The 26,193-nt window shown below is 38.8% G+C and overlaps 1 protein-coding gene and 1 pseudogene across 1 annotated transcript; one reads left to right on the forward strand and one right to left on the reverse strand.

Moving 5' to 3' along the window:
- Window positions 1-839: 839 nt before the first annotated feature.
- LOC115985185 lies at window positions 840-25,217 on the forward strand (annotated as a pseudogene).
- Window positions 18,143-20,521, reverse strand: LOC115988012. Its single transcript, XM_031111638.1, has 3 exons — window positions 20,163-20,521; window positions 18,783-18,932; window positions 18,143-18,683 (listed from the first exon to the last, which is right to left on the reverse strand). The coding sequence occupies exons 2-3, from the start codon at window positions 18,912-18,914 to the stop codon at window positions 18,336-18,338; spliced, it is 480 nt and encodes a 159-aa protein (XP_030967498.1). The 5' UTR covers window positions 18,915-18,932; window positions 20,163-20,521; the 3' UTR covers window positions 18,143-18,335.
- Window positions 25,218-26,193: the final 976 nt, after the last annotated feature.

Here is a 26,193-nt window from a genome sequence, read left to right on the forward strand (position 1 = left end):
AAAAAAGGAAAAAAAAAGGACCAAATCTAAGAGAAAGGAAGAAAGAAAAAAAGAAAAAAAATCCATGTATGTGAGAAAAAACCTAGCAAATCTGACTCGCCGATCTCTATGTGTGTGTGTGTGAGAGTGAGAGAGAGAGAGAGAGAGAGAGAGAGAGAGAGAGAGAGAGCTAAAGTAGAAAACAAAAATGCAAATGAAGATAGAGTGAAGATAAGGAAGTATATGTGTGTGGAGGAGAGTTAAGAGGAGTATACAGGTGTGGAGGAGAAAAAAAGAGGAAAAAAAAAAAAAAACGTGTATGGATGAAACCAAATAAAGAGATAAAGGGAAAAATAAAATAAAGAATAATAAGAAATTAAAATTAAGAAATCCTACTAAAATATTTTCACAATAAATTTTAAGTGGTAGGTTATTACTAGCTAATATTGGTGAGAATTTTTTTTTTCCTGATGGTGGCGGTTGCGATGTTGGTGGCAATTGCAGTGGCAGTGGTGGCAGTAACATTGGTGGTGGCGGTAGCTATGATTGTTGTTTATTGTAAAGAATATATTATTTTATTGTATTTTTTATATTATTTTATTGTGTTGAAAGCGAAAATAAAACCACTGATGTTGGATAATTTGTAAAGTGTGAAGGCAAAATAGATAAAGTAGTTTTTTATGGTGCCAAATTGTTAAATTTATAGCTCCACCAATGTGGATGCTCTAACAATGAATTTGAATGCAAAAATCCTACAATCATTTTGGGATCAACCCAAATTTAGTTGTATAAAGATAGTTCTTTGTCCACGTAAATATGATACCAAAGGTTTCCCATTCAATTTGTTTCTCACTTATATCATGGCCATTAGAGCTCCTAGATTATTCCAGGAAACTTTATGGCTTTCATGTTTACTTATTCTCATGTTCTTCATTACATTTACTTGTGCTTTACAACCAAGGAAACTGAGACTCAGTGTGCTAGGACACAATAAGGACAGAAATGGTGTGCACAGACCATCTCTAATTGCATCTGACTCAAACAATGATTATCAAACATTCCATTATGACCAAACGCTCAATCACTTCAATTATCAGCTCGTAAGCTACACCACTTTCCGGCAAAGATATGTTGTGAATTTTAAGCATTGGCATGGTGCCCTGGCAGGTGCTCCCATATTTGCATATATGGGAGAGGAGGCTTCCATTGATGATGATGTTGGTCATACAGGATTCATGCTGAAGAATTCTCGCAAGTTTGGTGCTTTGGAGTTGTACATTGAGGTGAGTATAAACGTATTTTTAATTGTAAAAAGTTAACAGATGCCCTAAGGGCAATAATTTAGAAAATATTTTTAGAAACTTTTATGATTACGGTTGCAGAAACTAGAGAAAGTTGGTTACCTTTACTATTGGAAAGGACAAAAATAGAGTCGACGGATCCATTCTCCTAAGGCCAATCGAGATCAACGGATGTGATAGGGTATGACAAACGGATCCTCTGTGGTGGACGGATTCCACCTTAGAAAGCAAGAGGGGATGGATATAGAAGCCACGTGTCGCCTACATGGCTTAGAAAGTCCCCGAGCAACCCTAAATGAAAATATCTTGCGCCCTACGATTAACCCTAGTCAACGAAATCTCTATATGGGAAGAATCTCACAAAATATGTATATTTATGAGGATCTTCACCACAAGGAAAAATCTTCTTGGCCAAGAAACAAATGTTGGTTTTAAACTACTATAAAAACCAAAAGCCCTCAGAAAGCAAAGGTACGCATAATTTACCCAGCTCTGGCACTCTAGAGTTGTGAGAAGTTTTTCTAACTTAACCTTCGGAGGGTCTTTGGTTGGTACCACACCAGTACTCCCCTAAGGTCTTCTTGTTCTATGTTGTGTAGGTATTGTCTCAAGCACATGAGGATTATGTGACTTACTAACGATTTTCAGCATCATCAGTTGGCGCCGTCTGTAGGGAAGAAATTTGCAAGCCATACTATCGCTTCCTGGACAAAGAGTTGTACGGTACTTACTCGATGGCAACCACCAACAATGCTCAAGGAGATGAATCGCGTACCACCGCCCTCGAGAGGCAGGTCTAGACTCTCACAGCGGCAATAGAATGCTTCACCAAACAAAATCATGACCTAAAGGAACAGTTGCGCCAAAAGAACGCAGCACTAAACACTTAGTAGGAAGACCAGGAAGGAACCAGTGTTGAGAGAAGGAATCAAGAAGGGACGGAAGGCAGCAACGCCCCAAGCAGACAAGAGTGACTGGATACAAACCGTCCATCCGCTGCAGATACTGGAGATGCAAATGATGAAAGAGAGGATGGACGTCATGATGAACGCCCTCAGAGGACGGGTGTTAAGCGACCTCGACGAGCTAGTCCATCGGACGGACTCGCCCTTAACGGTACCAGTTACCTCATTCACCCTTCCACCAAAGTTTCGCATACCACAGGTAGAAACTTACGACAGGTCCAAGGATCCCTTAAATCACCTGGAGTCTTTCAAGACCTTAATGCACTTGCAAGGAGTGGCGGACGAGATCATGTGCAGGGCCTTCTCCACTACATTGAAGGGCCCCACAAGGATTTGGTTTAACAGGTTGACACCCAATTCCATTGGTACCTTTAAGGAGTTAAGTGCCCAGTTTACCTCACACTTCATTGGGGGACACAGGTATAAGAAGTCAACTGCATGCTTGATGAGCATTAAGAAACGAGAAGATGAGATGCTGATGTCTAACATAGCCCGCTTTAACAAGGAGGCCTTCTCCATCAATGAAGCTGACAACAAGATACTCATGGCCGCATTCATGAATGGGTTATGGAAGTGTAAGTTTTTGTTCTCTTTATACAAGAATGACCCAAAAACTATGTCAAATGTACTCTACAGGGCTACTAAATACATGAACGCGGAAGACGCACTGCTAACTCGCGAAGAGAAGCCTAGGAAAAGGGAAAAACAGGAGGAATCCCGATAGGACAAGGGGTGAAAGATAGCAAGGACAGGAGATAGAAGGGAGGATAGGAGCTCTAAGCCTCCCATTGGAAGGTTCGCAAGCTTCACTTCTTTGAACACCCCAATTGATTAAGTCTTGATGCAGATCAAGGATGAAAGAGCACTGACATTCCCTGGCAAGCTGAAGGGAGACCCTAGCAAGAGGTCCAGAGACAAATACTGTCATTTCCACCGCAACCACGGTCATGACACATCTGACTGCTATGACTTAAAACAGCAAATAAAAGCTCTTATTAGGCAAGGGAAGTTGCAAAGGTTCATCGGTAAGGGAAGGATGGACCAGCCTAGAAACACCTACATGAAGAGAAAATGAGCATCCCAGGCCACCATTAGGAGACATAAGGAATCGTGGGAGGAACCATGACATTTGGCTCATCCAAGAAGGCACGAAAAACCTACCTACGGATGGTCTACAATGTCCAGTTAACGAGATTTATCCCGAAGATGGCACAGTTTGACAACCCTGTCATTGGTTTTACAGAGGAAGATGCCAGGCGCCTCCACCACCCTCACGATGTTGTGCTTGTGATTAGCGTTCGGGTCGGGGACTACAACACCCATCGAGACCTAGTGGACAATGGGAGCTCTGCCAACATCCTCTACTACTCAGCATTCTAGCAGATGAGGATTGATAGGGAACGGCTGATTCTAGTCAACACCCCGCTTGTCAGATTCGGAGGAACAAGGATGCACCCACTAGGAGTAGTCACTTTGTCCGTGATAGTCGGAGATTATCCGCAGCAGATCACTAGGAATGTCACATTCCTAGTTGTCAACTGTTCATCCACTTACAATGCTATATTGGGTCGTCCAACCCTTAACTCATGGAAGGCGATAACCTCGACTTACCACCTAATGATAAAATTCCCAACCGAATACGGAGTGGGAGAACTACGGGGAGATCAAGTGGCAGCGCGCGAGTGCTACATCACCATGTTGGAGATAGACAACCACTTGCAAACTATGTCTGTAGAGGAACAACAAATAGTGGCGGAACCAATAGAAGTATTGGAAGAGGTAATCTTAGACGATGCTAGGCCCAAACGAACAACCAGGGTCGAAACTCTAGTTAGCCCGCAGATCCGTCAGGCCTTTACAACGTTTCTCAGGGAGAATCAGGACATATTCGCCTAGAGCCATGAGGACATGCTCGGAATTGATCCTTCAATTATAGTCCATAAGTTGAATGTATTGCCTTCTTTCTCTCCAGTCTGTTAGAAGAAGTGGGTGTTCACGCAGGAACAGGACAAAGCCATAGCCGAAGAAGTTCGTAAGTTACGGGAAGCAGACTTCATTCGAGAAGTATACTACCTCGACTGGTTGGCCAACATAGTGATGGTTAAAAAGGCCAATGGAAAGTGGAAGATGTGCGTAGACTTCACGAACCTGAACAGGGCATGCCCCAAGGATAGCTACCCACTTCCGCGGATTGACGTCTTAGTGGATTTGACTGCAAGGCACCGATTACTAAACTTCATGGATGCATTCTTTAGGTACAACTAGATCAAGCTGGATAAGGCCGGCCAAGAGAATACTTCATTCGTCACCAGTTAGGGTCTCTTCTGCTATAATGTGATGCCATTCAGACTCAAGAACGCGGGTGCCACATGTCAAAGACTGATGAACAAAATGTTTCCACATCAGAGTGGGAGGAATGTGCAAGTTTACGTGGACGAAATGCTGGTAAAAAGCTTGCAAGAGAACAATCATTTGAATGACCTCCAAGAGACCTTCGACATCCTTCGGTCTTATAACATGAAGCTGAATCTAAGCAAGTGTGCATTTATGGTAATGGCAAGGAAATTCCTAGCGTTCATGGTGTCCCAAAAAGGCATCGAGGTCAACCTAGACAAGATACAGGCAATGATGGAGATGATGCCGCCAACAAGCATCAAGGAATTACAGAGCCTGAATGGCAGGATTGCTGCACTAAACAGGTTTGTCTCAATAGCAACATATAAGTGCCTACCTTTCTTCCATACGTTGAAGAAATCGTTTGAGTGGACGGTTGAGTGTCAGCAAGCATTTGAAGACCTGAAAGCATACCTCTCCTCCCCTCCATTGCTAAGTCCCTCCAAACCTGAGGAAGAATTATTCCTCTATCTGGTCGTCTCCCCAGCAGCTGTCAATGCAGCCTTAGTCAAGGAAGAAAATAGGGTACAAAAGCCTATGTATTACACTAGCAAGGCACTCAGAGGCTCACAAGAAAGGTACCCACCAACGGAAAAACTCGCCTTTGCATTAGTGACTGTCGCTCATAAACTTAAGCCATACTTCCAAGCACATACTGTGACCGTCCTAGTAGATAAGCCTTTTCGAAGAGCAATGAGTAGCCCTGAAGCCGCTGGACGGATGGCGCTATGGGCAATTAAGTTGAGCGAATTCGACATACAATACTGACCACGTAAGGCCATAAAGGGACAAGTCATTGCTGACTTCATCACAGAATTCACTCTCACGGAAGACCAGGGAGCAGAAGAGAGCCCCCAATAAAGCATCCACATGGACGGATCTTCCAACAGACAAGCAGGTGGAGCAAGTATGGTAATCTACAGACCGAAAGGGGATAAGGTTGAATGCATGATCCATTTGAACTTCCCCACAACCAATAATTACGAAGTTTTGATAGCAGGGCTGGATCTCGCCAAGGCAGTAAGAGCCGAAAGTATGGTCGTATACTGTGATTCCCAAGTAGTAATCAACTAGGTTAACGGCAACTATGAGTGCAAGAACGAACAAATGAAGTAGTACCTTGAGCAAGTAAAGGATCGAGTTAATGACCACCAAGTAAAGCTTGTTCAAATACCAAGGAAGGAGAATAAGCACACCAACCATCTTGCTAAAGCCGCCTCAACAGAACACATGGTCATCCCTAATTAGGTACTATCCTTCGTTCAAATCTCACCATTAATAGATAGTGTCAGCGTGCATGAAATAGGCCTTGGAAACTACTGGACAACTCCAATATCTCATACCTAAAGGATGCCGTGTTGCTTGATGGTAAGGAAGCTACAAGGAAGTTGAAGGTTCAAGCAGCACGCTTCATTCTGATTAAAGGCATTCTATACAAAATGGGCTTCTCTCGACCGTATTTGAGGTGTCTCATCCCAGAGGAGGCAGATTATGTAATGCGAGAAGTCTACGAAGGAGTTTGCGGGAACCATTCTGGGTCACGATCATTAGTACATAAACTCATCCGAGTAGGATACTATTGGCCTACCATGTAGAAGGATGCCACTGCTTACGTTAAAACGTGTGACAAGTGTCAAAGGTTTGTCAACCTCATTCGATAGCCATCAGAAGAACTCACTCCAATGACAGCTCTATGGCCTTTTGCGTAATGGGGGTCAGACATTTTGGGTCCATTCCCAACAGCAATTCGATAGCTAAAATTCCTGGTGGTTGGCATAGACTACTTCACCAAGTGGGTGAAAGCAGAAGCACTGGCCACCATCACGAAGAAGAATGTGCGAAACTTCGTATGGAGGAACATCGTTTGCATGTATGGTATACCCAGAGTGCTGGTCTCAGACAATGAGAAGCCATTCGACAACGACGCATTCAGAGACTTTTGCTTGCAACTTGGGATCAAGAATCACTACTCATCTCTCGCTCACCCTCAGGCCAATGGAAAAGTTGAGGTCATGAACCGGTCCTTACTCAAAATCATCAAGACTCGGCTCGAGGGGGCAAAGGGCATATGGTTGGAGGAATTGCCAAGCATCTTGTATGCATACCGAATGACAGCAAGAACACCTACAGGAGAAACACCATTTCGACTGGCATATGGAAGCGATGCGGTCATTCCAACTAAAGTAGGACCCACAAGCTACCAAGTAGGAAACCATGACGGGGGAAGAAATGACGAAGCGCTACGCCTGCAGCTTAATCTGGTGGACGAGGTAAGAGCAACGACTGAGTAAAGATTAGCACGATACCAAGACCTCATGGCCAAGTATTACAACTTTAGGGTCAGATATAAGGACTTCCAAGTTGTAAATCTTGCCTTAAGAAAGGTGATGGGCGCCACAAAAGACACCTCCCTAGGGAAGCTAGGACCTAACTGGGAAGGACCATACAGAATTGCATCATGGCATAGGAAAGGAACCTACCACCTAGAGACACTGGACGGAGAAAAGTTGCATCACCCATGGAACTCAAACCACCTTAAGAAGTACTACCAGTAGACAGTGGCAAAAGCGACGACACTCCTTATTTCCAGTTTATTTCATTTTAATTTATTATTTATTATCTACAGTTTCTTTTAAGCCCAAAAGGCAGTTTTTTTTCGTTTTTCAAAAGACAATTTTAATTCACAAATTTTTCACAATAAGAGGAGTTATTTAGAAATTCTGTATGTATGCTTATCTACATTATTATTATTATCAAAAGTGGACGGGTTCATCCTAAAGAGATTATTTTTATTTACTCACTCCACAGAGTGGACGAGTTCATCCTAAATGGATGACTTATCTACATTAAAAGTCTAGAATGGTGGACGAGTTCATCTTAGAGGGATGATTTGTATTCACCAAGTCCACAAAGTGGACAAGTTCATCCTAAAGAGATGATTTGTACTTATAAAGTTCAGAATAGTGGACGGGTTCATCCTAAAGAGATATTTGTATTTACCAAGTCTACAAAGTGGACGGGTTCATCTTAAAGGGATGATTTGTATTCACTAAGTCCACATAGTGGACGGGTTCATCCTAAAGGGATGATTTGTATTTACCAAGTCCACATAGTGGACGGGTTCATCCTAAAGGGATGATTTGTATTTACCAAGTCCACAGGAGTGGACGGGTTCATCCTAAAGGGGTGATTTGTATTTACTAAGTCCATAGAGTGGATGGGTTCATCTTGGAGGGATTTTTTGTATTTACAAAGTCCACAAAACAGACAGGCTCATCTTGAAAGGATGACTTATCTCCATTAAAAGTCCAGGATAATGGACGGGTTCATCCTAGAGCAATGACTAAGACTGACGCAGGCTCATCATAAAGAAAACTTACATGTGTGGGTCCAAAATGGACGGATATATATATTGCAAGTATACACTGTCAAGCATATAACCAAAATATTATAAAAGCCCATAGAGGGAAATGTCTACATGTTAAGGTGATAAGCAACAGATAAATTAAACATAAATACTGTTCTTACAAGATATCTTTGTGGGAAAAAAAAAAACTATTGCTAGATGGAAGGGGTCTCTTCATTCTTGTCTTCAACCTACACATCTTCAAGCTGATAGTTACCATCCTCAACGAATTTTTCATGGTCAGCAGGAATGGCTTCCCCATCAATTTGGGGGGTTAGGATTGACATCATCAGTAAAAAGATCTTCAGTTCCTTCTGATTCAACCGGACGAGCTGGAGTTTGGCCTTCGGTGTTAATGCTGATATGAGATAGGTCCAGATCCGGGAAGGAAGCCTTAACTTGACGGAGGCAATCGTCAAAACCATCAGCAAAAGAACCTCCCAGCTTGAATAGAAGGGTGTCGGAATCGCAGTACTCCTTGATTGCATCATCCTTAGCTCGACATAGCAGCTTCTTGGACTTGGTGATTTCATCCTCCTTGTCCTGAAGAAATTTTTTTGGCACCTCCGCCTTTTCTAGGAGCCTCTTTGTTAGGTCAAATTTCTTCTCCTAGACGGCCTTCCAGGCCTTCAACTCCCCGAGCTCGGCCTCTGACGCCTCTACCCTAGCCTTTACATGGTCCACCATTGTCGCTTGGGACATGCAGCGGTCCATCAAGCCCTTTATCATGAGGGCCCCTACCAGCATCCAAAAACAGGATTAGTTTCAACATCATAAATTAATGAACAAACAGCATGATGGAAAGAAAAGGTAAACGAAAACAAACCTAAGCCAAGCTAAAGAGATCTAGGAAAAGGCTCTCAGAGACCTTTTTTCCTTTTGGAAGATACAGGAGTGAAACAATCAACCTATTCATATTGGAAGAGCCAAAAGAGTCTTCCAATGTATCATTTTTGGGTCCAATGAAATTCATAGGTATAGGAAGAAGTGCTGTCAAATAGATATTTTTTCTTTCGACCATCATGGCCTCAATAGAATGGTTTCCCAAGTCCTTATACTCTTCACTTGTGAGGATGGACGAGAGCTGCTTTAGAGCATATTGGGGATCTTCACGAAGAAGGACGGGGCATTTTTCATCACCAGGAACTTGACCCGTCATCAAGCCTTTGCCTTTCCCATGGACGGGCAGGGGAGGAAGCTTCCCTTTAGTAGGAATAGCCACGACGGGCTCTTTCACCATCTTGGGTTTTTTAGGTGGACGATCATTTTTATCAGACGGCTTCCTCTTAGTAGATGGGTTAGATGTACCCATTCCTCCCCTCTTCCTTGCAGCTGCTTGCTGCTTAATGTAGGCTTTCCTCTTCCCATCCTCTATTTCTAAATAAGACGAACCAAAGAAGAGTTAGGTGAAGTTACTACAAACAAAATAAAAGATGTGGCGGACTTACGTTGGCGAGCTAAACGATCGTAGCAACGGGCAGCTTCGATGGGCTTAGGTCCCTCGTAGTACCAATAGAGAGTGTCCAAGGTAATGAGCTTCACCCAAGTTCTCTCCTTCAATTCGATCCTAAAAATCCATTCCAGAAAACTCCACTGCTCAAGGGTAACCTCTGGACGGTCTCGAGCTGCGAAAGGAGACAATCAAAACATTATGTAAAACTAGCAATGATAAAGAAAAATTGAAGGACCGACAGACACATACCAGACGGGGGCATTATTCCCCAAGTCTTATCAACTGGCATAAACTCCTGGTCATCAGGATGGCACATCCAGTTGTCCCCATCAAGGAAAAAGTATCGACTCTTCCAGTTCCTATTGGAGTCAGGGGTCTCACAAACTAGCCTAAGAGACGGCTTCCTTGGTAGGAAGAATTCATCCACCGTCATCCTGCATGCCCCGTTTGAAAGGACTTCGTACAGGACCTCTGTGCCAATGAAAATCCTCTAGGCGTTAGGAGAGATCTGGGTGACGACTAACCCCAGATATTGGAAAAGGCGAAGGTGAAGAGCGCTTAATGGGAACCTTAGTCCCGCTTTAAGCATTTGCTCATACACTCCGACGTTATCCATACCTTTGTAGTAGCATTTTTTGGACTTGTAAGGTAGATGAATTGGTATGTTGATAGGAATCTGGAATTTTTCTCTAAGTGTATCAAATTGTTTTTGCCTAATTGTAGACCTAAAGTCATTTATCGTCCACAATGGAAGGATAATGAATTCCCTAAGGCCATCAAGACCTATGACGGATTGGGTTGGGGGTTCAGCACTAGCCATCTGGTCATTTGAGTCATCCTTTGACTCGTTTACATCTACATCCCCATCCATTTCCGAGGAAAGTGAATTGGATGACGGACTTCGTTCATCAGAAGAGGTGCCAGGGTTGTTTTAACCTGACGGGTACACTCATCGTAGCTTGCCTCATCGCGGACACACGACTGGTCACTCGACACCTCACTAGACATCTGTCACCTACACGTGATGGATAAACCCTAGGACTCTACAAGATTTACATAATGGATGAACAAGCAAAGGGAAACAAAATATAAGTATAAGAGTAGGGCACTTATAAGTTAACGATGAAAGAAAGTCAATGGAGAAAGCCTTGAAGACAGTCACATAAAGTGGATGGCATACGTGCTAGCAATAAGGTGATGGTAGTGCTTTGGTTAGAAATTCACAATGAAAAGTGAAAAATGAGAAGGTAAGATGGCATATATATATAGAGAAAATGGCATGGAAGACGAAGGGGCGCATTGATCTGAGTAGTCAACCATTAATCAATATGACATATGTCCCTAGTGCATTAAATACACTAGGCTAGGCTGTCAATCAAGATGCATTCCCTGAGGGTTGAATCATTCCATCACTCTAAGAGCCTGCTCGCCAAATAAAGCGACAAACTCTTAGAGTGAGGGGACAGCTAGAGAGGATAAAAATAGAGTCGAAGGATCTGTTCTCCTAAGGCCAACTGGGATCGACGGATGTGATAGGGTATGATGGATGGATCCTCTGTGGTGGATGGATTCCACCTTAGCAAGCAAGAGGGGACAGATACAGAAGCCACGTGTTGTTTACATGGCTTAGGAAGTCCCCAAGCAACCCTAAATGGAAATATCTTGCACCCTACAATTAACCCTAGTCAACAAAATCTCTATATGGGAAGAATCTCACAAAATATGTATATTTATAAGGATCTTCCCCACAAGGAAAAATCTTCTTGGCCAAGAAACAAAGGTTGGTTTAGACTACTATAAAAACCAGAAGCCCTCAGAAAGCAAATGTACGCACGATTCACTCAGCTCTAGCACTCTAGAATTGTGAAAAGTTTTTCTAACTTAACCTTCGGAGGGTCTTTGGCTGGTACGACACTGGTACTCCCCTAAGGTCTTCTTGTTTTGTGTTGTATAGGTATTGTCTTGAGCATATGAGGATTGTGTGATTTATTGACGATTTTCGGCATCATCAACTACTAACGCATATCTCAGTTCTCATTTCTTAGTTCTTCTAATCGAAAACTTCAATTCATATCTTATATCCAATTCTCTATTTTCTATTAACTCACTCCCCAAGTGTGTTTGGCATCAGTTATTGGCTTATTTTTCAATTTAAAGGAGAAACTTTAACTCGAAAGTGTAGAGCCCACTAGTCAGTCACACTCATAACTGCTATTACATCTGTTTTTAAGCACCTACATGGAACTCTTCCATTTCTCTCCATTCCATAGAAGAAGAAAAAAATACAAATGCATTTGTATTCCAACCCATATCTCATCTATCTTTTCCAAACCTCAACTATCAAAATACTACTTTTCTTCCACTTTAAACACCTAATCAGTTATCACAGTAGCAAAGATTATAATCACCAATAGCTCCATAAACACACAAAAATGTTAACCAAAGAAAGCCATATAAATATCAGATCAACCCAAAAAACACCCGTAGATATTTAAACAAAGAAACCCATAACAAATTCCATACCAACCCATAAAAAAAACCCACAAATCCAAACCAAAGAGGTTTGGAAACAAACAAATCACCAAATCTTGAACTAAACTACCAATAGATCTTGAACCGAACTACCCAAACCAAAGATGAGAGGCCGAGAAAGCTTTGAGGCTAAGAGAGCTATTGAGAGAACTTGAATGCAAGAGAGCTATGAGAGTTGAGTTAGGCTGAGAGTTCCAATTTGAGGTTCAAGTGGTGTATCCAGGTTGGAGAAGAAAGAAGGAAACATTGGGTGAGAGAAAAAGATGAAAAGAAGAAAGAAAGAATGAAGCATCTAGAACTTGAGAGAGAAAAAGTGAAGAAGAAAGAGATGAAAAGAACAAAGTGACCATTGGACCACTTTTGGTCTGACTTGATGAGAGAAGCCATGTGTCACAAAATTACAAATATGCCACAAAAACTTAGTTTCCATAACTTGAAAACAATAAAAAGTTAATCTCATTTTTCACAACTCTAACTTAATTTTTTGAGTTATGAGTTATGGAAATTGATAATGAAAACTTAAGGCCTTGTTTGGATTTTGCAAAACTGAGTTTTATTAACTCATAACCCAAAATCTATGGGGCCCACCTATAGAATGTTTGTTTGGATGGTTTTCACGGGTGTTCACTCAGTTAACAAAACTGAGTTTTTTGAGGCATGAGTTAACAAATTCAGAAACAGCCTTGGGCTGTTTTCAAGTGATGAGTTATGTTAACTTAGTGGTAATAGGTGTAATTTTGGAGCACAATTGGGTCCTACAGCAGTGTGTAGTTACATCATTGCAGACCCACAGAAGCTCCAACGGATATTTTGTAATAACTTTCCCAACTACCCATGCTAGCTCACTTCGTCTCACTTTCCCTTTTCCTTCTCCCAAACCCACAACACACTTCAACAATTGAAGCAGAGATCCAGTTCCGCTGATCAGCACCTTCAGCCCGAGATATACACACAGCTCTGTTCACCAATTTCTGTTTCCAGTGAGACCCAAATTCAGCCCCTCCATCTGTTGGGTTTTATTTTGATATATTTTTTTTTTTGTTTTTTCCATGTTCCTCCATTTTTAGTGTTATGTTTACTGAGACCTTGGCTCACTTGGCTATTAATGCTTGTTTATTTATGCCTCTTTTTTTACTCTCTACTCAAGTATAGCATTTATGCTTCTTCTTTTTTGTTTTTATTTTTTATTTTAAAAGTTTCTCTGTCTTGTTCCTTTGTTACAGCCATGGTATTATGAACAATGTCTGCTTTGCTCTGTTGTTGGCTTGGGAAAAAAAAATTATCTGCACCGAAACTCTACCAAAACACTGTCACAGATTCCTTGAGGTTTAAATTTAGTTTTTTTAATCATCTTTTTTTAAGAAAACTAATCACCCTCTCATGTTGTGGGTTCCCTTGCTTTGCTCATTTTTGAACAATGTAAACAATGTCTGCTTTGCTCATTTTTTAAGAAAACTAATCATCATTTTGTTTTCTTTGGTTAATCCATGTTGTGGGTTCCCCTGTTTATTTGCTCACTGATTATACTATTTTTCGACATGGTTCATGTGATATTCTTATAATGGAAGATGGATGTACCTTTTTCAAAAAAAAAAAAAAAAAAAAAATTAGAATCAAAGATGGATGTGCCTTAGTTGCTCTATCTTGTTTTTTTTTTTTTTTTTTTTTTTTTTTTTATTTTATGATTGTTACTTTAGTTACTACTTAGTTTAACTGATAAGATGTAGCTATTGACAGAATATACATCAATAGATCAATAGAGTATGTAACATAGCTAACTATATCCATATCCATAAAAAATATGGTGGGTTTTTAAGGGAGGATAAAGTTAAAACTATTGCACCTTAAGATAAGACCCCTAAACACTATTTTCTGACTTTGATTGAATACATGGAAATGTTTATTGTTTATATGTGATTGTTACATGATCAGAGATTGTTGTTAGATGGCTAGGGATTTAAGGAGGTGGGACGATGACTGTGTCGATGAACTTTGTGACATTGTCTTCGGCCAATTCCTGCTCGGTAATTTTGAGGTAGGGCTTCCTCGTGAGCCATTGTGGGATGTGATCACAAACACTCTCAACGCTTGGATTGGGAATGATTTCTGCAAGAGGCAGGTTATGCATCGGTTCATGCATGTCCAAAGGGAGTATTGTAGGGCCAACAAAGTTCGTTATGGGCCAAGATGTGGGTGGCCAGTGGCAGGTCCGGATGAGGGGGCTAGTCCGTCTCAGTAAGAGGCGATTGGTGGACTCAAAAGCATTGTAGTGCATGGCTAACCATTTTGTTTCTGCTAACTTATTTTGTTCCCACTATGGTTTGTAGACTACTATAGTGTTGTTAGCGTACACTTTCACATGCACTATCCTATGGTTATTAATGACCACTTTTGTAGTAAAACAATGCTTCGGTCTTTTGACTTTTTGTATGTTACATGGTCACAATGTACATATTTAGCTATGAACTGGAGTATATGTTAGTATGGTGTTATCTTTATTTACATGTATTGCATGTTTATGTAGAGTTACTTGTGCAGTTTCTCAGTACGCAACATACTTGGTCGCAATAACACATTAATATCCCTTGTTCATTTATTTACCTGTCAATACAAAGTGTGTTCATCTTACCATGTGAGATATTTGAATTAGATGGCACATGAATCCCAAGATGCAGATGACAAAATGTGGCCTCCCCATGTAGAACACATATTTATAGAGATTATGGTGGAGGAACAAATAAAGGGTAACATGGAGAATGATGTTTTTAAGGGCCCTATATGGGAAACAATGACACAAGAACTTAATAAAAGGACTGGTAAACTTTTCACTGCTAAGAAAGTCTTCTAAAAGCACAATATGCTTCGGGGTAAACAACGTAAGTGGAGTCAATTGCTGAATCGTACGGGGTTAGGGTAGGATGAGGCCACCCAAACTATTACATGCACTGACGAGGTTTGGGCGCATGTGGTGGCGGCATGTTACTTTATACATTTCAAGTTTCATGTTAGTATTGTATGCCTTTGCATTGTTGTGATTACTTTACTGTTCATGTTAGTATTGTATGCCTTTGCATTGTTGTGATTACTTTGCTGCCTAACAATTGTTCCTATGCTTGTGTTGTTGTAGGCTGATCGGAATGCAAATAACCTGTGAAAGAAGGGATGCCCCAACTACGATAAGCTGAAGCAGTTGTTTGCCCCCAATACTACAAATGGGCACCTTCAAATTTCATCAAACACACCTGCACTGAACAGTGATGAAGAGCGTACACTAGAGGATGAGCTTGCCACTGATGCTTCTCCTATCCATCTTGATGATGACTGTTACACCCTTAACTTAGATAGTATTCCTCGGACTACGAAGTAGACTGATAGTGTTGACCAAACCCAAGCTACAGGCAAGTGTCCTATGCAAGAAGCAAGTGCCAAGGGTAAGAGAGTGGCGAAGAAAGTCGACAAAGTAAGTAAGATGATTGTGGCCCTAAAGGAGTACACTGCAATGACGAGGGAGAGGTTTAACGATAACAGGGGCAAGTTAAGTGGCACTTTTGAGCAATTTGCCCAATCAGCAACTAGAGTGATCCATGTTCTCTAGGGAAAGCCATTGACATGCTTAATCAGTATGAGGATCTTGGAAACAAGGCATATTTGAAGATCTCAAAGGCTCTCCATGTGAAGGAGAATAGGGTGGTGTTCATGGGCATGCTGGAGCATAAGAGGTGAGCATGGATGGATGATATTGTTAACTCGGAGGATTGAGACATGGATCTTATTTTATTATGTTATAGTTATTGTAGTATTGTAGTATTATGTGATGGTTATTGTAGTACTTGAACCTTCTGTCACAAAAACCGATGTTTTGTTAATTATTATTTTCTCTATTATGGATGTTGTCAGGTTACCTTCTTTATTTCTAGACTTGATGCAGTCCTGTATGTTGAATAATCTTAACTTATTATTCGGAATTTTTATGATAATTTCCCATATTCGCCTTGGTTTATTATTGAGTGCTTGTTATTAGCATTGGTATATTTTATAAAATAAAAGGGGTTATTAGTATGTCGTCGTGGTGTTTAGGTGACAATGGCATCAAGGAGTGAATGGTTAGATGCATTCTTGGCTTATGATTTTGATGTATCATACTTCGAAAACATTGATTATGATGATGCTGGTCATGATACTGATGATGATGACTGGTGGGGTTCAAAATGTGATAGCGAAGATGAAGTAGAGTTTGACTTTGTGAATCCTTTGGTAGGTGAGATGTTCGCCTATATGCAGTGACATTATGATAAACAGCCCATGAGTGATAGTATCCTCACGGGCCATGGATACATGGATGAACTTGACAATAATCCTAATAAGTGCTTCGAGATGTTTCGCATGACATGCCCGTATCTGTTACATTTAGTGGATGAGTTTGTCAGTCATGGATACTTGATGGAAGGGCAAGGTGATGTGAATGCCACGTAGGCGGTCTCCATGTTGTTATACATACTTGGCCACAATATTCGAATGAGGTGTATTGCAGACAGATTCCAACACTCAATTGAGACAGTGTCCCGCCACTTCCACAAGGTGTTAGGGCTCTTCACTTGTATGCAAGACATCTGATTAAGCCAGATCCAGATATAGTTTGCCTCCTCAAACATCTTCAGGTGAACAAGTACTGGCTATGGTTCGAGGTAATATATATCACTTAATTATATTGTAAACATATTCTATTTAACTAGGTACATACATCATCAGTACTTATGTCATGTGCAAAAATGTGTTAGGGCAATGGATGGTACCCATGTGAGTGTTCGGCCTCCTAAACAAGCGACTCAAGCATATAAGAGCCGAAAGGCTATCGTAACCACAAATGTGTTGTGTGTGTGCAACATGGATATGCAATTTATTTATGTTCATGCAGGGTGGGAAGGTAGTGCTAATGACTCACGGGTGTTGGAGGCAGCGATTGGTGACCCGAAGCATGGATTCCAATGGCCACTTACGGGTACTACAATTAATCTCAAAGGCTATCAATTTTTACATGTTTTTGTTATAGTTATTGTAGCCAATTTTGAATAGCTTCATAAACATGTAGGATCATACTACATGGTGGTCTCAGGCTTGCCTATTGGCACAAGTTTCCTTCCACCTCACAAATCAACTAGGTACCATGCCCAGGAATTCTATTCTAGTAACAGGAATCCAACAACCAAGAAAGAGTTGTTCAACTATCAACACTCTTCCTTGCGAATGGTTATTGAACGATCATTTGGGGTGCTAAAGGCTCGTTTTCCCATCCTCAATTTAATGCCAAATTTCAAGCTCAATAGGCAGTGCTATGTGATTACTGCATGTTGTTATCTACACAATTTTATACATATTAATAACAGGAGTGATGAATTGTATAAGACATGGGACAACGTTGAATATGAAGGAAATCCTATTGTTCCGCCCGGTGGTGGCAACAATGGAGCTTCCACCAGCACCGCAAACCAAAGGCATGTTGTGGAGATGTCGGAAGCATCAAAGAGATGTATGACCCACTTTAGGGATGACATCATTGATGCTATGTGGGCTGATTATGTTGCCCGTCGGCATTGATTTTGCTCAGGAATTATATTGTAAATGCTTACATTTTGATATTTATAGACTTGGTAGCATAGGCCAGGCGATTAGCATTTACTAGGTGCATGTTCAGCAAATGTTATGTATTTTTTTATAACAGTATTGCGCTATGTACACTGGAATGTGTTGTTTTGAAGTTGGTGCTATAAATCATCCTTGTGTACACTAGAATGTAGTATCTTATGCATTGCCTTATGTATTATCACTTGAAACATTTGTATGAACTTATGTCGGGCCATGTCCCTTACTATTCAGACTTATGTATTCTTGATTGCAAATTTCCGTTCAGACTTGCTTTTACCTTGGTGATGACTATTATATAAATTATATGAATCATGCATGGATATGTAACCGTTGGTGACAAAGTCAAGATGCATCAACAATACTTGTGAATATTCTTTGGAGTGTGTATATAGTGTTAACGAATACAATATATTTGAAATTGTCATACCAAATGGACAAATAATATGATATTTTACAAAATAATGATAGTATATATAAGTTGTTGACAAAACATTCCCACTGAGAGTTCAACACATACAACCGTTTCGTCAAAATGAAAGTACCTACAATACATTGTTGGGACCAGCACCTACAATACATTTGTTGGTCCAACACGTACAATACATTTCCATGTCTAAAACATTAATGATATTACATTATGCGGCCCATGTACACATTCAGATTCATGGCAGACACATTTGCCGTAATCCAAACTCACTAGACATACGTAAAAATACCAACAATATGGCAAAGATCAGCCATGAGATAACTAAAGCAGTCTTGTACTTATGGGCTCGATCATTGACCATACGCTGTGCAACCCTTGCTTTTTCAACAATACGTTTCGCTGCTCTTTCCCTCTGAAGTGCTTCTGTTAACATTGCATGGGCATCGGTCTCATTATTTTTTGCTATAGCTGCCTCGGCCTCTAGCCTAGTAAATTTTGCTATTACAATTGGTGTTGTTTCAGCACCACGCCTACATGTGTTGCCATCCAACCACTTAAAGGACTTACAATGTTGGTCACTATCCTACAAATTTAACAAATTAAGCTGGTAAGTACATGAGTTAAGGAGCATGATGGTTTTAACCATGAAGGGAAAACAATAGTAAGCACATTTGATACTCACAGGCTTCCAATGTCTACAGCCATAGAACCTCCTACCAAAATTATGGAGCTTCAAAGACATCCGCACCATGCACTGGTCCATGTCACACAAATGCCAACTAGAATTGGTGTTATAACTACTTGCCTTTGACATTGTTTGAAACCTCCACCCCTACATGTATATTCAACCCAATTCAAAAGGCACAAAGAGTGGATTGCTCTTGAATAAAATAAATGTAGGAGAGCCTAATAATTGAGCAACCTTATAGAACAACCTCCACACATAGCACTTGCACACAAACACAAACACAAAGAAAATTTCTGATTTTTTGTTGTAAAAATCAGAAAAATATATATTAGGACTCAAACTTGGCATGAGACTTGAACCAATGGCCTCAAACACATATCCATACAAAGCCGAGAAAATGCTAGAATATAATTTTAAGCAACAGCACTGAAATATAAAAGTATCCTTTACCCATTGTGTTGAGTTTCTTGGTTTGGAAACTTATTCTAGCAAATAGGTGTACTTTCTACTTACTACTTATAATCTTATAACCCCCCACCCCCCACTCCAAAAAAAGAAGAAGAAGAAAACAAAAAAGCTACAGCTAATAGGTGCAACTGTGCAAGCTGATTATAAATGTGATTGCAGCTTCACTACTATACGTCTATACGGTCAATCTGCCGTACATACAATCACATAATAGTGCTAGCCTCATACAAAATATTCACCAGGTAGCTCAAAGCATGAAACTTCTACTCCAAATTATTTCCAAAGTTTCTTAAGCACCATCATGAACTTATTACATAAAACCGTGGGTTATAGAAGCCAACAAAAACTTTTCATTAATCATTTTGAGGAAACAAAAGAACATTTCCATAAACAGCCGTGGAAAAGCTAGAAAATAAGCCAAAGAAACAATTCCAAACAAACTTTGCTCATAGAGCTATTAAAGGAGAAGGGAAGCAGTACCAGATCTACTGCTACTTCTCTTCTCCTTCAATAGCTCTTTCTGTCTTTGTCTACCTATATAGAGAGAGTGAGAGGGAGACCCAACATCATGAAAACGTTAAGTACTAAGCAAAAGATAGAGGTCTCACAACTCTCTGACCTCAGTAGACCCACAGAATTGAAAGCAGAACAAAAAGGATGTCCATTAACACTCCATAAACAAGATACTTTTCCCCTTCAATTCTCATCACCGTGATTGAGTCAATTGAGCAATTGAACAACACCTTACAATCTTCATATTTAAAAAAACCTGACATAAAAATGTTTAAATCCAACCTCATATTCACAGCATTCGATTGTTCGAGATAGATTTACGAGATTTGTAGTAAAAAAAATTTATGAAATATATAGACAAAATCATGAAAACGATGAGAAATAAGACCGTACCAACAGAGGGCTCACAAATTTCTCTTCAGCAGACCCACAGTGCCGCGATGGGTTTACAAGTTGAAGGTGAGAAAGATAAGCAACGTGGGATACCTAGTTTGTGTTCAGAGTTGGGAGTCTGGGGTTCCTTCGTGTGGGTTTCTGGAGTTCGAGATGAGAGAGGAGAAGGGAACCTCTGAAAGCACCTTCAGCCCTCTTGGTAACGGAGGGATCTAACGCAGTGGAGGAGGGGAAATGAGTGGTAGAAAATGAGAGGCAAATTGAGGGTTTGGAGAGCTGAAGATCGGTGGTGAAAGAGTAGAGACGCTGCTGTGGTGTATGGGTTTTTGAAGTTGGGGAAAAAGAGTGTTTTGTTGTGGAAAGGGAGGTAATGTGCAAAACAACAATGCAAAAGAATTGTATATAGTTAGTTAGGCAACGTTTGAAACAATAAAGGAAAATAGCATCTCGAATTTTAGAAACTCGAGATCCATATTACAAAAAGGTCACATAGATCTCGAGTCTTTAAGACTCGAGTTTCATGCGAAAAAAAATTCACCTACAGTGGTGTTTTTAAGCCTTTCAGTGACGTTTTAAAGCCCTATAGTGGCGTTTTCCTGGAAATTTTTTTTTCATAAGTACAGATTTATGGAGTCCTATAGTAGCGTTTTTAAGCCCTATAGTGACGTTTTATAGACCTATAGCGGCGTTTTTATTCAATTTATGGAAATCGAGTCTTTAAAACTCGATTTTCAGCTTAATTTTTTTCCACTTTAGACTAATCCACTTACAAATCAAGACTTAAAAACTTGATTTTTATCTTGGAACTCGAGTTTTAGACACTCGAGATGCTAGTTTTCAACATTGTTTTGAAACGTGACAATTAACTAAATTTTTTAATATTTATTGTTATTTAGAAAAAAAATTCGTGGAAAGGGCGTGAAGAGGAGAGAGAGAGAGAGAGAGAGACAACGCGAGTAGGCTTGGTGACTATTCTGTACACCTGATTTGCAATTGATTTTTGTGGGACCCAGTGAGTGACATAAAGGTGAGTGTTTGAATTGAAAAACCCACTAAGATATTCCACCCAAACAACCCACCAAGCAGAGTTATAAGAAATTGGGGTATTTTTGAGTGATGAGTGGTAAGTGATGAAAATTGAGTGAGGAGTGATGAGTGATAAAAAATAAAAAAAAAATAATAAAAAACCAAATAGGGCCTAACCAATCAACAGCACTTGGTGTGAGACTCACAAAAAATGAGTGATGAATTATGAAAAATGAGTGATGAGTAATGAAAACACCCTAAACCAAACGTAGCCTGAATTTCTTTTTTTCTTTTTCATTTTTCAATCACTAGATTCACCGCATTAAATATATGATTCCACAACTGATGATAATTATTTAATTATATAGAAATAGTAACATTGTATCTTCTATGACCTTGAAACTTTTTTTTCTTTATTGGAACAAATTCACCTATGGCAATCCTATCATGGAACAATATTCTAAAGTTGTGCTTCATAACTATTTTTTCTTGCAGAATCGCTACTACGGAAAATCAATGCCACATGGATTTGCAGGAGATGAATCATTGGAAAATGCTACCATTCGCGGGTACTTTAACTCAGCAGAGTATGCTGAAGTAATAATAGACTTGAAGAAAAATTTATCAGCCGATTCCTCTCCAGTTATAGTCGTTGGAGGATCTTATGGTGGAAGTAAGTCTTATGAATATTAGAAATTAAATTTCAGTCAAACTAGACTTTATATATTAATCTCACTTTCTAATGTTTTCCACTTTTTTATAACATCGCTTGCAGCATGGTTCCGCCTAAAGTATCCTCATATTGCAATGGGGGCATTAGCCTCTTCATCACCCCTTCTTTACTTCGATGGCCTTGTGCCACCTGATTCATATGATGTCGTTGTTACCAAGGACTTTCAGGTAAAAATCAATAGTTTATACTTTGAACTGGTCCTTATATTTTGTGCTAAGAAACTTGTTGCTCAGCGGCATTGTCTGGTTCCTTTATGTATATTATAGGAGGTTAGTTGGAACTGCTATGATACCATAAAGCGTTCACGGCCTGAGATCGATAGAATTGCTGCTAAACCCAATGGTCTTTTCAGAACTCAGCAAGAAATTCAAAACTTGCAAGTAATAATACTAAGTTCTTCATTTGTCTTCGTATATCCCATTTCTCTGCTAACCATAATTATAATTTATGGTTATTAATTGCACTATATTTTTGTTTTTCCGAGGAAAATGTCATTACATTCATCTTATATAACTGTATAAATGATTAACTTACACATAGTCAGGGACGGAGTGAGGGAATTTTTTTTTGGAGGCCAAGTTGCGGCACTAATATATTTATCAAGACAACTCCCACATATATATATACACAATTTTTTATTTGATAAGTTATATATATACACACACCCAACAAAAAAAAAAAAAAAATTAGTATTTTCAATCAAAATTATGTTTGATAGAAATCTTTCATAAAATAAAATTCATTTTTTCCATTTTCATAGTGAAATTCTTAGAAAATTTCATTTTAAATACAAACTATCAAATTTTATACTAAAGTAAGTAAAAAATCTTTCAATTGAACTAATGAAATTTCCAAAAACATGAATGATCCAAAACTAAGAGGAATAAATTAATCTCCAAACATATTTGAAGTTATCTTACTCTAACCTATTATGTGGCAACTAAAGACACATTTCATGTATAGTTTTAGTGACAAGATTTTTTTAATGAGTCAATGACTTGTTAATCATCACATAATAGGTTAAAAAAGATAGATTCAAACATGATTAATGCCAAACTTTATCAAATATTTGACAGATATAAAAGTACATTTTACAATAAAAAATAGAATTATGAAAAATAAAGTTATATCTTTATAACTATTAAAACAATTATTTTTTTTAAGAGCATCATTGGACTAATTCAAATATTTGGGGGAGGAGAATTCTTATTTTTATAGACTAAATTTTGAAGAAATTAAAATAATTATATATATATAAATATATATTTTAAAAAAATTCCAAATTTTGGGGGGGCCACAGCTCCGCCCCTGTCACATAGTTCTCAACTATATTTCTATTTTCTTTGTCCTATAACATTTTTTTTAACCATTAGGCCAATGAAGGCGGCATCCGAATTGGAAGATTACTTGGAATATATATATTTAGTCGTGGCTTAATATGATACTCCTCCAGACGTGACTACTGTCTGCAAAGGTACTGACGGAGGAGCTAATGGAACCGACATTATTGGCCGAATTTTCTCCGGAGTTGTTGCTTATCATGGGGAAAGTAGAAATTGCTATGATTTAAATGCTATCTCTTCAACAGATAAACTGACTTCTTGGGACTGGCAGGCAATGCACATGCATTTAACAATTTTCTTTTTCTAGTTTAATCAATTTCATTTGCAAAATTATGGAATTCACAGCTTCAACAATTACCAAACTTTATCGTAATTAAAACCTCTTCTTGGCCTTTGCAGACATGTAGTGATTTGGTCACGCAAATCGGGAGAGGCAATGAAACCATATTTCCCGCATCACCATTTGTTTACAAAGAATATGAGGACTACTGCGTGAAGAAATTTGGAGTCGAACCTAAGCCCCACTGGGCCACAACTAATTTTGGTGGTCAAGATGGCTATTCGATCTCTCTTTCTATGCGTGTGTCTGTGTAACTGTGTAAGTGATTTAAAAATGATGTACATGAATTTTTTTTTTTTTTGGTTTCTCAATGTAAAATTGCAGCATATAAAAAGGGTTCTCCACAAGTTTGGTAGCAACATCATCTTCTCCAATGGCCTCCGTGACCCTTGTAGTAGTGGAGCGTAACTTTTCAAAAATATGTAATCTAGATTTCTTTTTTGGCAAAATTTTTTATCCTTTTATTTCGTCATATTTGGTATTTAGTAATCTAATACGTGGTTATTTCAGGATGTTGGAAAACATATCAGACAGCATGGAGAAAATGGGCAAATGCCACTTTCAAAAAAATATCTAGCATTTTGTCCCATTTTCCAAACTAATTAGGAAAATGCCCCTCTTTTGAAATTCGATTTTCTCAAAATCGAGTTATAAAAATAAAAAATAAAAAATAAAAAAATTTCTGGAGCCCTATAGTGGAATTTTAAGGAGTCTATAGTAACATTTTAAGGACATATAGTGGCGTTTTGTAATCCGATCTCCATGAAGTCGAGTTACATGCAACTTTTTTTCTTTTTTTTACCGATAACTCAACTTCATGGAAATCGGATTACAAAATGCCACTATAAGTCCGTAAAACGTCACTATAGGATACTTAAAAACGTCACTATATGGCTTAACTCAATTTTGAGAAAATCGAGTTTCAAAAGAGGGGCATTTTCCTAATTAATTTGGAAAAAATGGCAAAATGCCAGATTGTTTTTTTGAAAGGGGCAAAAGCCAATTTTTTCCCAAACAGCATACTTGCCGTGTCTACAAAAATGGGTAATATATAATAAATTATGTAGTAAATTTTCTCATCCACTCATTAATGTACATTCCAAAAGCATTGCATTCCTAATTTTACAGGCGATGTCCACGTTTAATGAAAATTCTTAGGTACTCTTAGAGAAGGATAAATTGTGCTCTCTCCTCTCATATTTATGGTGGATCCTACTATGAATTTAATGATTAGACCCTATCAATATCATGAATGTGAGATGAGGAAGTACCACCATTCATGCTCCGGAAGTATCCAAGAATTACTCCACCTTTAAAATGTGATAAAGATAATATGTACAAAAATGAATGTGATAATTATTAGCCTAATTTATGATCATAACAGTTCCACTGAACTTTTGGACCCCAAACAAATAAAAATAATTATCTTTTGCCGGGCTTTATTCGAGTACAAGTTTACTAATTTAAAGATGATTTTTGCAGGGTCTAATTGCCTTGACATATTGGGTACAATGGCAGACGACCCTGAGTGGTTGACTGCACAACGAAAAGAAGTCAAGATAATCTAACGGTGGCTTCACAAGTACAACAATGATTTGCATAGGTTTGCATAGAAGGGAAACTGAAATTGAAACTGAAAATATTTTGCTGAAAATACTGTAGATAAAAGTAAAAGTTAACTAAAATAGTACAGTAACACACATAAATAGTATCAAAAAGTGCAGTGAGACCCATAAATAGTAGTAAAAATAAGTTGAATAGTAAAATAAGTTGGTAAAAATAATTTTTGCCAAATTGACACATAATGTTTTACATGGATTATAAAGTTTACACCAAAAATCAGATTCTGCTTTTAATGTGGACAAAAAATCATGTGAGACCTTATTAGCAATAGCAAGCATGCATGATATTGAAAAAGCTTATAATTATAACTATGTCAAATGAGAAACCTTTGTTAATTTATTTATTTGGGGCAATAGGATTTGGGGATGGATGGAATCAATGAATTTACTCTTGTATTTCTACGATTCAATTCTTACGGTTGGTGAATATTTCATCAACTAGATTTTTAAACAGGTAGAGGATATTCAAATAAGGCAATCCTTTGTTACCATTCTGGCTATAAATATAGTGAGACGAATGTTGAGGAATATTAAAATTGAAGCTATCATTTTGTTGCAGTGGGAATAACTTTGATTTGTTGTAAAAAAGGCCGGCTCACCACACGGAGAAATGTTGTTGTCATACTATTATTATTTTCTACTTTAAAAAATGGGTAAATTACAAAATTTTCTCTTGAGTTATGCCTTATGAGGGAATGAATTTCTGCCCCAAAACTGAAGTGTCGGTTTAGTTGGGAGGATGAAAAAAAGAAAAAGAAAAGACATTTTCCACCAACATAGACTATATGAGAAATGATACTTTCTTACCTTAAGGTTTGAGGGAAATCAGTGCATTAGTCTTTCCACTAACAACAGTTACATTATATTCCAAATTTTGAGAAGTTGGTGAAATGTGTATGTAGTTCTATAAGAAATGTAGAGCGAAAGAAAAAGCTATCAAAGATAGTTGGATCAACGAACCACAACT

Source organism: Quercus lobata, chromosome 4 (genome assembly GCF_001633185.2).
Source record: "Quercus lobata isolate SW786 chromosome 4, ValleyOak3.0 Primary Assembly, whole genome shotgun sequence".
Classification (NCBI taxonomy): domain Eukaryota; kingdom Viridiplantae; phylum Streptophyta; class Magnoliopsida; order Fagales; family Fagaceae; genus Quercus; species Quercus lobata.